Below are 17,439 nucleotides of genomic sequence, written 5' to 3'. Positions count from 1 at the left end.
TGAGATTTGGGAAAATCTTTGTGATCGGTTTTCGGCCAGAAATTTGTCTGTTAAGGGGACAAAGTTCAATGATTTGACCTTTGACAACTCTACCAAACTCCTCCGACAATTTTGAGTCTAAACACTTGAAGTTTTAGATATAGGTTCCTTGGACATGGATTTAACTTAATAACTTGATTTGAGCCAAAAACAATAAATGTTAAGGGGTCATAATAGGAGCCAAAGTTTAAAAAATTTACCGCTTTTTTTTTTTTTTTTTTTCATACACCTACAAACACACGGGCAACGCCGGTCTGAAATGCTAGTTTAAAATAAAATGTTATGATTGTTTTATTTTCCAAAGTTAAGGTTTTAAATAAAAAAACAAAAACAAATAAAACAATTCTTACTTGAAAGAAAGGCTGAAATGAAAAGCACATACAAAAAAAAAAAGAAAATAGTTCTTTTTAAGTCTTTTAATTCAGTCTTTCAACAAAAAGTTTCTTTTTTTTTTTTCTCTCAGGAAAGAAAACGCGCAAGACTGAGTTGCAAGGTTCTTTCTAATTTTTTTTCTTTCTTCTTCCCTGCCCCCCCCCTTTTTAACAAACAAAACCTTCAAAAAAATTTTTTTAGTTTCTCTCTCTCTCTCTCTCTCTCTCTCTCTCTCTCTCTCTCTCTCTCTCTCTCTCTCTCTCTCTCTCTCTCTCTCTCTTCGTAGTATGGAGTGTCCGAATGAAAATCCTTTTCTCTGAAAAGGGTTGTCTTCTTTTTCTTCTTCAATAAATGGTGTATTTTAGAACACCAATTTCAACCACTCAATAAAGGCTCTCTACCCGTAGTGAAGTGGTTGAATGTTTTAGTGTCGGTCAACACCCGACGGAATCCCAGAAAAGAGACTTGCTCTCACAAAGTCTTATCCGGAACTGATTTGAAAAAGGGCGCAACAAAGGATCTCTGGGATTGTTTTCAGAGCAGCCAATCATCATCAAGCAATAATGATAGAAAAAGAAAAGACACTAATAATGATAGAAAAAGGAAAGACACTAACAAAGAGAGAGAGAGAGAGAGAGAGGGAAAGAAATGTCCGGGAGGACTATACGACAAAAAAAAAGGAGAGAGAGTGACGCACGCACGCACACACATTTCTCAGCTGAAAAGGCCTTTCAGGTTCAAATGACTGTTAGTCAACAAGGGAAGGGGAGCTAACATGGATGCTACAGGCTACCCAAAACGGCTGACCCCTCCCCCACTTCTCTTTGCACTGCTGATGCCGACGTCGATATAAAAAAATAAAATTCCCACATCATATTTATTTTTTATTTAATTTAATTTATGTATTTATTTTTTAATTATTTTTTATTTTATTTATTGATTATTTATTAAAAAAAAATTTTCAATCGTTTTTATGTACATTGCATATATAACATTAAAAATGTTTTTTTTTTTTTTTTTTTTTTTTTTTTTCAATTTTAGATTTTCAAAATGTCGACATCCTGGCTGATTTTATTTTCGGCCATTTCTCTGTGGACGTTGTCTCTTCCGGTTACCGGAAACAGTAAGTTTGTTTTTGTTTTTTTTAAAATAACATTTATCTATTTTTTTTTTTTCTTTTTACTCACGTTCACCCCCTAACAAGGAATATCGCCACTTGGACGCAAGGGGTTACTATTTGGAACCATTCCTAGGAAAGATTAACATAATGTTGGTTTACGTTACATGTAAACTTCTGCATATCAGTACAGTCAGGGAGGCAGGTAACAGGAAGGGAATTCCAAAGTCTAGCTGTTCGAGGTAAGAAACTTTTAGTGTAGAAAGCTTTCTGGAATTTAGGAACCTCAACAGTGAAGGAGTGAGATTTTGTTGCTAAACAGGTTTGGCTGGGATATGTATGTCGAGGGGGCACAAGTGCAAAGAGTTCATCAGAGCACATTCCATTAAAATATTTGTAAAACAGGCACTGCGATGTAACATTGCGGTGATGGGACAGGGGTTGGAGCTTAGTTGACAAAGTGGGACCGATTAGATTGAAAACTCTTTTTTGGACCCTTTCCAAGAGGGAGAGGCTAGTGGTAGACGCACCAGCCCAGATGTGGCAACAATACTTCGTGCGTGAGCCAATGGTGGCCTTGTAGAGGTACAGGATATTCTCCGGTGTTATTCATTGCTTAGAATAGAAACTGATAAGAAAGATGTTTTTTTCCATTTCGTTAACGACAGAAATTAGTCATAATAATGAAACAGAAAGATGTCCTAAATGTCTCTAATTCAGATTTTTCCATATATATAAACGCAAAAGGTTTTAATGGATTTCCTTTTTTTTTATCAGTCAAAAAATAATTAAATTTCAGTAAAATCTTCATCTTTCAAAATGAAATTATTTAGATTCAAAATTGTCATCAAATCATGCAGTTTATGATGTAACCTTGATTTTTTTTTTTTTTTTTTTTACACAGTGGTCACCACTTATCAAGGCCCGGAAGCTACTCAGGGATAAGGGTTATTGCAAGTACATTACGTTAGTGTGGAGATTTGATGAAGTGTTTACTTAAGGGGGCGGTTCATTAGGAATTTGTTAACGTTGGACTTGAACACATCCAAGTTGTAGTCAGGTGGGAAGCAGGCAGAGGGAACAGAGTACATATCCCTGCCAAACATGATTTTAAAACTTTATTATATATATACTAGCAGTTCAGCCCGGCTTTGCTCGGGACCTATGTGCTGTTCATAACTTTATGTGCATGTGTGTATGTGCGTACTTATATTTAAAACTGACATGGCACCTTCTCATTGGCTATACCTCCTCCTCCTCCTTTTCCTTCCTTCCTTCCTTCCTTTTCCATTCCTCTTTTCCCCGTGCATGCTCATACTTTCACTACACCGATGAAGACTGAAGGATCGGTCGAAAATATGTACTTGTAAAAAAAGTTTTTTCATTTTTTTTTTTCATAATATTATTTTGTATTCCTGCACATCACCAATTGAAAACGAATAAAGAAAAGTTATAAGCTTATATACTTTTCGTATTCCTTTTTATACATTTCCATTTATATATAATATATATATATATATATATATATATATATATAACTACTTCATTTACTCACATAAAATTAATATACGAAAGTATAGATTTATGCGTAAACTTTAAGTATTTACTTCAAAAGTGCTCAATACGTAGGTAGAGCTAGTTATTAATTTATAAAATATATATGGCGATTAAGCTACACAGAATATTTGGCGTTTCATCCACTCTAGGATTCCTCAGGCTTATGCGCGAATTCTGTGGTTGTTTATTGTTTTTATATGGTCCTCTTCTATTGAGAATTTAGTTAGCCAATCAGCTTTCTAGTATCCACCGCACCCCTTCCTATCAGCCAATGGGCATGCATTTTATCGGACAAAGGATCTGTTTTAAAACTAGGTTAGTTTTTTTTTAGTTTATATATAAATATATATATGTGTACATACATATATGCACATATATATACACATATATATATATATATATACATACATATATGTGTGATCGTTTATGTATATTCATGTTTATTTAATTTATTTATTTGTTTATTTTCTATTGTTTTTGTTAGTTTTAAAACTATTTTGTATCGCTATCCTAGAGTAAATTTCCTTTTGTGAACACAGTTATTTGCTATTTCTCTTCTACAGTTTAATAGATGTTGGGGTTCTTTAAAGTACAGGATAGAAAATTTTTCATGAAGGCATAATCTACATGGGTCGTCTAAATGTCTGCACGTGGTAGCTTGTCTTATTATTTTCCATTCGACTACTGGCGAATGTCCGCTTTCTTTGAGTTCCCAGTATTTATTCGCTAGTGTTGTTTTTATGCGGTGTTTTTTATTGTTGAATGTGACCACAAAAGTACATTCAACAATAAAAAACGTATATATATATATATATAGTAAAAAGTTGTGTGGTACCGCTCGCGCTATATATTTCGAAAGTTCGAAAGGTTAAAATGTAATTAAAAAAAAAAATTTTTTTAAGTGTAGCTTAATCGCTATATATATTTTATAAATTACTATATATATATATATATATATATATATATATATATATATATATATTTGTTTTTTTTTAAGCCAAAAACAATGCGGAGGAAGACCGGAAAAGATGAAGTAAAAAAGAAAAACAAACAGATGTGTCTAACCTTTATTTGACTATCATTCTCCCCTTCAATGTATAATTATTTATTACCAAGTTGCTGGTATGTCCGGTGTATGTAAAGTCCGTGGGTGGTGTGGAACTTTGATTAATTTCGAGAGAAACGTACCTCTCTTTCTCAAAATAGAAGAAAGCATGTGCGTACCGCTCGCGCTATATATTTCGAAAGTTCTTTTTACATTGCTTCCGGTAGGGAAGTTGACTCTCTGTTGTGGAGAGTGTTCAAGGGACACAACTGGGTAAAGTTAACAATACTTCCCACTTTTTCTTTTATCTTTTAGATGACCACTGAAAAAGAAAGAAAAAGAAAAAGAAAATTTTTAGATATCAGTTTTTTGGGGTTCAGATACGAACTCGAGTATCTTACATGAAGGGACTCCCTTCTTGGTATCCAAGAGAGCTATTTCTTTTCTTTCCAGCATTTCTCTCAAAATAGCCATCTCAATACGTTTTCCATTTAATAATTAGTAAATTTATTAATTCTAATTAATGTATACATACTTATGAAAATATCATCAATAAATTATAAACTATTATACATGTTTGTATATACGAAACTAAACTAAATCATATATATATATATTATAAGGTAAAATTAAAAGCCAAGAACAATGCGAGATTTTTTTTTTTTATATATAGAGTAAAATTAAATGCAAACAAAAGAAATAAAGTTCTTTTTTGTTGTTTATTTTTTCTTTTTCACACAAATTTTAACTCTAAACAACAGTAATTTTTTTTTTCTGTTGTATTCAATGGTGATATATATATATATCACCATTGAATACAACAGAAAAAAAAAATTACTGTTGTTTAGAGTTAAAATTTGTGTGAAAAAGAAAAAGTTCTTTTTTGTTGTTTATTTTTTCTTTTTCACACAAATTTTAACTCTAAACAACAGTAATTTTTTTTTTCTGTTGTATTCAATGGTGATATATATATATATCACCATTGAATACAACAGAAAAAAAAAATTACTGTTGTTTAGAGTTAAAATTTGTGTGAAAAAGAAAAAATAAACAACAAAAAAGAACTTTATTTCTTTTGTTTGCATTTAATTTTACTCTATATATAAAAAAAAAAAATCTCGCATTGTTCTTGGCTTTTAATTTTACCTTATAATTTTCTTCAACAATGCTTCAAGCAAACTACAACCTACTTTATATATATATATATATATATATATATATATATATATATATATATATATATATATTGTATTAACAAAGGTTTTTTTTTACTTTTTTTCAGTGGAAAACAAACTGATTAATGACTTATTAAAAAAGTATTTGAAAACTGCGCGACCCTTGCGTAACAGCAGCGACGTCTTGAACATAACGTACTCTTTCTCATACATAGCAGTAGACTTGGACGAGGTTGACTACGTCCAGACATTAATTGTCTACGAGAATCTGGTGAGTATGGCTCAAATTCTAAATTACCATAGTATCTCTTTCCATTGTAACGAGCATGCGTGGAAGCACTCATTTATTGTGCGTCAATGTCTTAGTCAGGCCTACCTATGGCGAAAATGGGTTCGTCCAAGGACTATAAACAGCCGATATCAGAGTAATTCGAGAAGTAATTGTTATAGTAACGAGTCGTTTCAACGGAGTCATTCAGGATTGCTTTGTGTCAGTTCGACAGAGTTGTTCGGGATCGTGTCAGATCGTTTCGACGAAAGTGTTCGAGTTCAAATTGACAGTTGTTCGGGATCATGTCGAATCGTTGCATGAAGTCTTTATTTCCCAGACAGTGCTCAATTTTAAGAACTTTCTTTTTTTTTTTTACACAGTGATCACCACTTATCAAGGCCCGGAAGCCACTCAGGGATAAGGGTTATTGCAAGTACATTACGTTAGTGTGGAGATTTGATGAAGTGTTTACTTAAGGGGGCGGTTCATTAGGAATCTGTTAACGTTGGACTTGAAGACATCCAAGTTGTAGTCCGGTGGGAAGGGACTAATGTATATATTGTATAGCTACTAGTGATGCGAATTCTGGATATGATCTTAAACTATATCCGATAGTGAGGCCTCAGCTTGCGGGCTTTGGGGAGTGTGGGGCCACCCTTTAATTGCCATTGCTCCCAGGTCCACTTTGACCCGCAGTAGTAGTACCTGTTAGGGTCCCAACTATGGGTTAAATAGAAACCGAGTTGAAAAGAAAAAAAATATATTCTATTAAAAAAAAAATTCTTCAAAATAACTGGATTCAGCATTAAATAACCTGAAAAGGGTTGATATGCCGTAAAAAAAAAAACAACCAACCAACTAGTGCTCAAAAGAAAAAAAAATGAAACTGAATTCGCGAACGCACATTGTTGAAGGAAAAAGAAAACCATCGAGTCGGAAATAAGTTCTAAAAACTTAAATCATAAAATAATTCAACCAAGTGAAAAAGAAAATTTTAAAAATAATACAACACAAAACTAAGACGCACAAAGAAGTAAATAATTTTTTTTTTTTTCACAAAAGAAAAAAAAAACGTAATTCAGTCCGTTTGGTTTCATACTGAAAACAAAAAGGTGAATAAAAATATTTGCTCTATTGCTAATCCATTTCAAATTTATTTTCTTCTAATAAAAAAAAAAAAAGGATAACTAAGACTGCAAAAAAAAAGAAACATATTCTTATCAGGGTTGCCAATTTAGCGGATTTCCCGCTAGATCTGGAGAGTTCGTTTGAAATCTAGCGGGTAAAATTTGGAATTTTATGTCCCGAATCTAGAGGGTTTTGAAAATCTCAGTTTGCAACACTAGTTCTTATGCTGCTGCTGCTGCGGTGTGTGTTGGTGGTCGGTTGTATTTTCTTCTCCAAAATTTTTCTAAATTGTTACGAAATTATATGTGCCTTTTTAAATAAATTCATTGAACTTTTTTAGCCCTTATTTGTACAATTAATTTTGTTGTTTCATTTGGTGCGTAAAAGTTTAATATGGAGCAAATAACGGAACTCGAAAAACCATGCAGTTGGCACCACAAACGCAACAAAAACAAAGGGAATATTTACAAGAACAATAATTAAAACAAAGTGCTCAATTTTAAGAAAGTTCTTCTTGAAGAGACTAATGTATATGTTGTATAGCTACTAGTGATGCGGGTCCTGTATATGACCTTAAACTATATCCGATAGTGAGGCCCCAGCTTGCGGGCTTTGGGGAGTGTGGAACCACCCTTTAATTGCCATTGGTCTCAGGTCCACTCTGACCCGGACTAGTAGTACCTGTTAGGGTCCCAACTATGGGTTAAATAGAAACCGACTTGAAAAAAATATATATATTTTATTAAAAAAAATTTTTTTTCTTCAAAATAACTGGATTCGGCATTAAATAACCTGAAAAGGGTTGGTATGCCGTAAAACAAAAACAACCAACATTTCATTTGCTTGTGTGTCGTTATTAAGCTCTGTTCAATTTGGGAATGATTTTTGTTATGAAATTTTTTTCCGGTGTGAGTAAGAAGTAGTTTGTCTTAGTCGGGCCTACCTATGGCGAAAATGAGTTCGTCCAAGGGCTATAAACAGCCGATACCAAAGTAATTCGAGAAGTAACTGTCATGGTAACGAGTCGTTTCTTAAAGGGACTAATGTATATATTGCATAGCTACTAGTGATGCGGGTCCTGTATATGACCTCAAACTATATCCGATGGTGAGGCCCCAGGATCATTGAATTTAAGCAACGTTGAACCTGGTCAGTACTAAATGGGTGACCATGTGGGACTTCCGGCTACTATATGTGTTCTCAGCTTATCTCAGCATTGTTTTCAGTCGTCCTTGACTTCTCCTTGCCACTGGACTCAAGCAGTGTCAATTCAAGAGAGGTGTGGGTGGGATTGTGTAACCCTTGCCTCACAATTGCACGTGCGGACTAACTGAACCAAAATATTATGCAGAAATTTCTGAAGCAGCAATGTACACGGGTCAATCCAAAAGTTATGCGTCATATTTTTTTAACTCAAAAAATTTAATAATCATGAAGCTCCCTAATGACGTTACACAACATACTTTTTTCTATTTCCATTCTTAGTTTATCGGCAATTAATTATGAAAATACTAATGACAAAAATACCTAAATCATCAACGAACAACAACAAACTGAATAGAAAAGAATAGTGCATAAGTAAAAGTCAGAGGGACTTTTGTTTGAGAGAAGCTCAGCCATTGACTAATCTATATAATTATAAAACTCAAATGACCTTGTAGCGAGTGATGTAACCCACTTTCTGGTTTACGACATCCGGTTGCGCATGCGTGCATACACATTAACCCATAACAACGTAAACAAATAAACACAAATCGCTTCTTTTGCAGATTTTGACCTGCGCACTGAAATATTAACGTTATTATTTCGAAATTATTAACATGGGAAGAGTGAGGGTGTTTTGCAACTATTCTATATTGCAACTGTACTGTCACAATTTTCTTACAAATAAATCAACTTTGACTCGTAGGCAACGTATTGTTTTACTGTGTACGTTTTCACCGCCCCAATTGTTTTGTTTTTTTCGCGTTTAAATTATCTAAATAAACAATTGTTAATACTTTCTGCATTTTTTACATCATTCATTTCCGTATTACGTTTAAGTTATTTTAACGCAATTTTCTTACAAATAAATCTACTTAAACCTTTGACAACCATAAGAGCATTTTACAATGTATTGTTTTACTGTGTACTTTTTCAGCGTCCCAATTGTTTTTTTTATTTGTTTTTTTTTGTTTTTTTTTCGCGTTTAAATTAAACGATATATCAAAATTTGAATAGTGCACATTTACCTATAAGTATGGCAAACCACTTATAAATCAACGGCTGTAAGTTTTTTTTTTTTTTTGTTAAAAATAAACAATTATAAACAGAACGACTCATAGAAATCTATCTATATTCTTTTTTCATTTTAATATACTTTCATAGAAATGGTTCTGTTATGTCAAAAAAAAACCCTATTTTCTTTACGTCACAAGTGTCATGCTCATACATTAATTCCATAGCTAATATAACATACTGACCCAACGGGTCACGGGTAGTCTAGTGATAACATAAACCTGTGGGAGGGGATATAAAACACGAATTCCATACATTGGTCATTTAAATGTAATGTGAATAAGCGTCTCGTTGCACAACTCCCAACTTAGTATGCCTCTAAAAATATGGTCCCTAACTGACAGCAGCCCTTTACTCCTCTGTGAAAGTGTGCCTTATTTGGGACGTATAGAATTAAAAAAAAAATTCCTAGTGATTACTGCAGTTTCATGGTATGTCAGATAGTAAACATTTTAACAATTAATTGCAGTTTCATGGTATTTCAGATAATGAATATTTTAGCAATTAATTGCAGTTTCATAGTATTTCAGATAATGAATATTTTAACAATTGATTGCAGTTTCATGGTATTTCAAATAATGAATATTTTAACAATTAATTGCAGTTTCATGGTATTTCAAATAATAAATATTTTAGCAATTAATTGCAGTTTCATGGTATTTCAGATAATGAATATTTTAACAATTAATTGCAGTTTCATGGTATTTCAGATAATGAATATTTTAACAATTAATTGCAGTTTCATGGTATTTCAGATAATGAATATTTTAACAATTAATTGCAGTTTCATGGTATTTCAGATAATGAATATTTTAACAATTAATTGCAGTTTCATGGTATTTCAGATAATGAATATTTTAACAATTAATTGCAGTTTCATGGTATTTCAAATAATGAATATTTTAGCAATTAATTGCAGTTTCATGGTATTTCAGATAATAAATATCTTAACAATTTACTGCAGTTTAATAGAACGCATAAAAAGTCATAAACTTAAGGTTAAAAATAAAATTTACATTGGGATTGTATTTTAAAAATATTTTTTTTTATCTTAAAAAAAATATTGATTGATTTTTTGTTTTTCACGTATTCTTTCTGTCTTTTTTTTTTTTTTTTTTGATTGCAGGCTTGGCATGACGAGATTTTGAATTGGGACCCTGCATTGTATGGCGGAATTAAACATGTTGTGGTTGATAGTCGCTTTATTTGGACGCCGGACATTGCACAGTATAACACGTGAGTACGCCATGTTTGTTTTTTGTTTTTTTTTGTTTTTTTGTTTTTTTTAGCAGATTTCTTATTAATTATTTGAACCAATTCTCTATTGATTATTATCCAATGATTTCTAAAGGTTATAAAAAATATATGACATGGTTACCATCCACTGGATTCGAAACCGCTCCAGCCTTAGTTAATGTTTATCTCCCCAGCGTCATTACCGCCTGAGCTACCGACAGACGAATACGAAAGGATTAAAAATTAAGTGATTTTGAGCTGTAAATGTTTGATTTTGCGCATGTGCAAAAGTAAGAGTAGGAGAAATGTTTTATTCGACTTAGCCTATCAAGATGAACTGATTTGTTTAAAATTTTGACCTTTGAGCAGCAATTTTTGTCGACTAAAAACTAAATTGAAACTGTGCCACAAGTCCAAATATTAAATTAAGTATTAAATTTCAAGTTTGCAGACCAAATATTCAGAGAGGAGTTTGGTAGAGACTTTTCGTACACACACAAACAAGGTCACTTTTATATATATATATATATATATATATATATATATATATATGACTACTTCATTTAATCACATAAATTGATATACAGAAGCATAACTCTGATGAATCCTAGAGTGGATGAAACGCAGAATATTCTGTGTAGCTTAATTGCCATATATATATTTTTTTAACTTACTATATATATATATATATATATATATATATATAGCTTAATGTAAAAGGAAAAGAGAGATCAATTCCACAAGAGGAGACTTATCCGGATAATGCTAAGCTCAACAGTAATTATTGGAGCTTATACAATAGGACAACAAGAGAATGAAATGAAGACACAAAACTATATATTGGTAGATATAGAACGGATAATTTATTGAATAATGGAATACAGGCAAAATTTGGGGTATAGAAGGGACTCTTTATGCCAGGGCATTTCGAAGCCTATTGCTTCTCATCAGAAGAGTGGAGAAGGTGCTAGGTAGCATGGGGAAGATGCGGCGTCTAGCGTAAGGTTCATTAGTGATGAAAGAGATTAAGAGGAATTATAGAATGTTGGGGGAAGCTTTAAAAAAATCATTGAAAATTTTATATATATATGATTAGTTACTAGATGAAAGATAATGTTTTTTAAATTGTAACAAAATGTACATTGCATAAAATAAATCCAAGGTAATTATTTGATTCAATCTAAATTAAATTTTTATACCTTACTTTGTAAAATTTATAAAAGTGAAGATAAATAAATTTCAAATTGAATCTTGTACCTTTATTTTTAAAGCCTATAGTAAAAACATTTTGTATAACAATTTTCATGCCTTGGATGAAATGATTTTCTAACTTGTGTGTGTATATATATATATATATATATATATATATATACTAGCTTTTGTAATGCAATACGCTTAAACATGATATTTTAATTTATGCTGATTGTGTATCTATTATTGATTATTATATACTAGCGGGGGTACCTGGCGTTGCTCGGGTGTGTAGGTGGTGTGGGGGGTATAAAAAAGTACTAGTAGTCAAAACAATAGTAGACAGAGGTGTTAAAAATAGTGGTAGTAGGCAGGCACACTTGAACCCGAAAGAGGAAAACAACATAAAAAAAATAAACATAACGGTTTTGCCGTTGCATCTATTGCCAAACCTGATGTGGCGGAGGTTTAAATTAAGGCTAGTCAATCGAAATCAATCAACTGGGCTCTTTTCTACAATCAGGGGGTCACTTTTTCTTTTTTTTTTGTCAATATTTTCGAAAGTCAGCCCCTCTTTTCGATTGACTAGCCTTAATTTAAACCTTCGCCACTTCTGGTTTGGTGATGGACGCAATGGTAAACATTTTTTTTTTTTCACATTTTTTTTCCTCCCTTGCTGTATGGGTTTGAGCCTGCCTGTCTACAAACACTTTTTTTTTTTGCTCAACACACACCGAGGTTAGTATATATATATATATATATATATATATATATATATATATATATATAAATCTTCCTTTCATCAAACATAAATACTTTATTATGTTTTGTATTACGTGTATTGATTGACCTATTATTCTCATCTCGAGTGTTATTTGTACAATATTTCAGTTAGATTGGCCTTCGACCGTCCTCAGGCATGTTGCTTGTTGTTAGTAACATACGATCCTTGAACAGTTAGCATTAAACGCGTACCAACAATCAAAACTCTGAACACAGGAAATCCTATAAACAGGTTTATTGAAAGTAGATACAGTAAAAAACTGAAAGAAACAAACAAAGAAAAAAAAAGTCCAGAAACGAGAAGTTATAAATGTTAGGGTTCGAGCCCACTCACTACTACTTTTTTTTTGCTTTTTTGCGCAATTTTCCTTTCTTTTTTTTTTTTTTTTGCTCAACCAACACCCTTACACACACCTCCACTTACTTTTCCGCCTAGCGAAACGAGTTCGAGCCTGTCTGCCTACTACAACTTTTTTTTTTTGCTCAACAAACACCTCTAAACACCCGGGCAACACCGGACACCCCAGGCTAGTATATTACTAAATGGGGAATCATTTTCATTAAAATCTAGTTAGTATTGTTTATCTAAAATTTAAAAAAAAAAGCTCGTTTCTCCCAGTGTCGTTTTTAGATAAGAACGACAGCAAGTAAACTTCGATAGCCATTTTGTTTTTGTTTCTGTTTCTTTCAAATAATATTGGCACTTTTCAAGTGGGATTTACTCAGTTTTAAATGTATAACATAACATAATATAACATAACATAATATAATATAATATAATATAACATAACATAATATCACATAACATAATATCACATAACATATTATAACATAACATAATATAATATAACATAACATAATATAATATAACATAATATAATATAACATAACATAATATAACATAACATAATATAATATAACATAACATAATATAACATAACATAATATAACATAACATAATATAACATAACATATTATAACATAACATAATATAATATAACATAACATAATATAATATAACATAATATAATATAACATAACATAATATAACATAACATAATATAACATAACATAATATAATATAATATAACATAACATAATATCACATAACATAATATCACATAATATAATATAACATAACATAATATAACATAACATAACATATTATAACATAACATAATATAATATAACATAACATAATATAATATAACATAATATAATATAACATAATATAACATAACATAATATAATATAACATAACATAATATAACATAATATAACATAACATAATATAACATAACATAATATAACATAACATAATATAACATAACATAATATAACATAACATATTATAACATAACATAATATAATATAACATAACATAATATAACATAACATAATATAACATAACATAACATTATATAACATAACATAACATAATATAACATAATATAATATAACATAACATAACATAATATAACATAACATAATATAACATAACATAATATAACATAACATAATATAACATAACATAATATAATATAACATAATATAACATAACATAATAAAACATAACATAATATAACATAACATAATATAAGATAACATAATATAATATAACATAATATAATATAACATAATATAATATAACATAATATAACATAACATAACATAACATAATATAATATAACATAATATAATATAACATAATATAACATAACATAATATAACATAACATAATATAACATAATATAATATAATATAACATAATATAATATAACATAACATAATATAATATAATATAACATAATATAATATAATATAACATAATATAATATAATATAACATAATATAATATAATATAACATAATATAAGATAACATAATATAATATAACATAATATAACATAACATAATATAATATAACATAACATAACATAATATAATATAACATAATATAACATAACATAATATAATATAACATAACATAACATAATATAACATAATATAATATAACATAACATAATATAACATAACATAATATAACATAACATAATATAACATAACATAATATAACATAACATAATATAATATAACATAATATAACATAACATAACATAATATAACATAACATAATATAACATAACATAATATAACATAACATAATATAAGATAACATAATATAATATAACATAATATAATATAACATAATATAACATAACATAACATAATATAACATAATATAATATAACATAATATAACATAACATAATATAACATAACATAATATAACATAATATAATATAATATAATATAACATAATATAATATAACATAACATAATATAATATAATATAATATAACATAATATAATATAACATAATATAAGATAACATAATATAATATAACATAATATAACATAACATAATATAATATAACATAACATAACATAATATAATATAACATAATATAACATAACATAATATAATATAACATAACATAATATAATATAACATAATATAACATAACATAACATAATATAACATAACATAATATAACATAACATAATATAAGATAACATAATATAATATAACATAATATAATATAACATAATATAACATAACATAATATAATATAACATAATATAATATAACATAATATAACATAATATAATATAATATAACATAATATAACATAATATAACATAATATAATATAACATAATATAATATAACATAACATAACATAACATAATATAACATAATATAATATAATATAACATAATATAATATAATATAACATAATATAATATAACATAACATAATATAATATAACATAATATAATATAACATAACATAATATAATATAACATAATATAATATAACATAACATAATATAATATAACATAACATAATATAACATAACATAATATAACATAACATAATATAATATAACATAACATAACATAATATAACATAATATAATATAACATAATATAATATAACATAATATAATATAACATAACATAACATAACATAACATAATATAACATAATATAACATAACATAATATAACATAACATGATATAACATAACATGATATAACATAACATGATATAACATAACATGATATAACATAACATGATATAACATAACATGATATAACATAACATAACATAATATAACATAACATAACATAATATAACATAACATAATATAATATAACATAATATAACATAACATAACATAATACTGGACATGAGCATTTATAAGTAAGGAAATCAACAACACAGCTAGAAATATTATTTCGCCCAAATGGGTCAGAGGGTATTGAAAACCTGCCTTGTTATAAAGACATTTCATTGAATTCCTGGAAAAAGTGCAACAAGAATGGCGGTGACTATGTAGAAAAAGGTTGTTCGTTTTAATTGAGTACTCCCTATATACCCTATTTTAAAATATCGGTTGAAATATACTACATATAAACATACCAATCCATGAGAAATGTAATATAGGATACTGAGCACGATAAAAATTAAAATGTATACTATTAAGATATCTATTAAAAGTTCTTATAGTATAGTTTATTAACAAAGAACGAAATCGAAATACTAAAACTGAGCCTCAAATTTTTCCCCACCCTCAAAAGTAACATAGCGGAACTAATGACTCTATACTGTCTTCAGGATGCGTTTGGTTAGAAAACTACGATCCCTGAACAGTTAGCATTAAATGCGTACCAACAATCAAAACTCTGAACACAGGAAATCCTATAAACAGATTTATTGAAAGTAGATACGGTAAAAAACTGAAACAAAAAAAAACATTCTTCAGAATACAAAGAGGAAAAAGTCCAGAAACGAGATGTTATAAAAGGGCTGAATGGGGAGTCGTATGTGTAAGGTAATCAACAACACGAAAATAGAAATAAGGAAGCCGGACACGTGGGTAAAGAAAATAAACAAAGTTCGTAGTTAAAATGAAATAATATAAAAAATAACATTAAGGTATTAAAAAGTATCTTTAAGGAGGGGATAAATAATGTTTCTTACTGGAGATGGCTTAAAACGGCAAAGGATAATAGAAGATAAAAAAAACTAGCTATATGGAGCTAGAAAGGCAGCTAAAATTAGGGGAAAAAACGCCGGTCAACCTGCCGGTGTCGAGTCAGGGGAAACTCTATAAGAAAAATGTCTGGCCAAGGGAGATAACTGTTTAAGGGACAAAACTAAGAGACATAAAAGGCTCTTTCATATTCTTTACCGTCGATCTTTATTAGAGTTGCCTCCCCTTTGTCAACCAATTTTTTTCACAGATTCGAAACGATAGCCATAAAATAGAGACCAACACAAAGAATACGAAAAAAACAAAAACCAACATGCCTGAAGATGGTCGAAGGACAATCCGATCGAAACGTTGCACCAATAACACTCAAGATGAGAACAATAGTTGACAAATGGGAGGCAACTCTAATGAAGATCGACAGGGGATTATCTCCCTTCCATCATCGAAATCTTAAGCGTGTAGAAGGTTTGTTTTTTCTACAATTAGAGGCTCCCAAATGCTACTAATCTCTAGGCTTGGTCCGCTTACTAATCTTTTCTTTTTTTAGCATATGTATTGCCTCCCTGACCCTAACCCTAACCCTAACCCTAACCCTAACCCTAACCTGATCCTCTACCTTGCATCCCTGTCAATTATTTTGATTAATACAAAAATATTCACGGAGCCAGATAACGCTCAAGATGAGAACAATAGTCCAATCAATCAATGTTTGGAAAAAAAAGAAAAGTTACTGGTCTGAAGACGGTCAAAGGCTACATCGACCGAAACGTTGCACCAATAACACTCAAGATTATTTCCATGGCAAGTGCTCGTCTGAGCTCCAATCTCTGGTCCCCCCCCACTCGCCAATCTTTCGCGAGAAACACTCGTCTAACTGAAACCACTATCAATAATTTTCCCCATTCTTTATCTGTGCCTAAATCCAAATGTAGATTCCATGAACAACGCTTCTTTCTTAGAAATGCACGCCTGTGAAACTCTCCTCCGTTTGCCTGTTTCCCACCTGACTATAACCTGGATGTCTTCAAGTCCAACATAAACAAATTCTTGATAAACTGTCCCCCTTAAGTAAGACACTTTATCAAATCTCAAATTACTAACGATTACTACGATACTATCCCATTGATTACTGGACACGCAATAACCCTTATCCCCGAGTGGCCTCTGGGCCTTGATAAGTGGTGACTT

At 29.8% G+C, this 17,439-nt stretch overlaps 2 protein-coding genes across 2 annotated transcripts in view; one reads left to right on the top strand and one right to left on the bottom strand.

Annotated features, from left to right (window-relative positions):
• Nucleotides 1–17,439, top strand: part of LOC145268613 (neuronal acetylcholine receptor subunit alpha-10-like) — a 106,299-nt gene that overhangs the window by 45,771 nt on the left and 43,089 nt on the right. Inside the window, exons 2-4 of the mRNA XM_080124082.1 lie at nucleotides 1,453–1,534; nucleotides 5,413–5,576; nucleotides 10,108–10,217. Coding sequence (XP_079980208.1) covers nucleotides 1,462–1,534; nucleotides 5,413–5,576; nucleotides 10,108–10,217 — 347 coding nt within the window. The 5' untranslated portion in view covers nucleotides 1,453–1,461. The remainder of the gene's footprint in view (nucleotides 1–1,452; nucleotides 1,535–5,412; nucleotides 5,577–10,107; nucleotides 10,218–17,439) is intronic.
• Nucleotides 4,139–17,439, bottom strand: part of LOC145268612 (uncharacterized) — a 746,770-nt gene continuing 733,469 nt past the window's right edge. Inside the window, exon 36 of the mRNA XM_080124076.1 lies at nucleotides 4,139–4,452. Coding sequence (XP_079980202.1) covers nucleotides 4,435–4,452 — 18 coding nt within the window. The 3' untranslated portion in view covers nucleotides 4,139–4,434. The remainder of the gene's footprint in view (nucleotides 4,453–17,439) is intronic.

The sequence above is a fragment of the Euprymna scolopes genome, chromosome 44 (genome assembly GCF_053919585.1).
Source record: "Euprymna scolopes isolate OS-2025 chromosome 44, ASM5391958v1, whole genome shotgun sequence".
NCBI classification, from domain to species: Eukaryota; Metazoa; Mollusca; class Cephalopoda; order Sepiida; family Sepiolidae; genus Euprymna; species Euprymna scolopes.
Note: the sequence above shows the minus strand (reverse complement) of the source record. Positions and strands in the feature narration are given on the sequence as shown.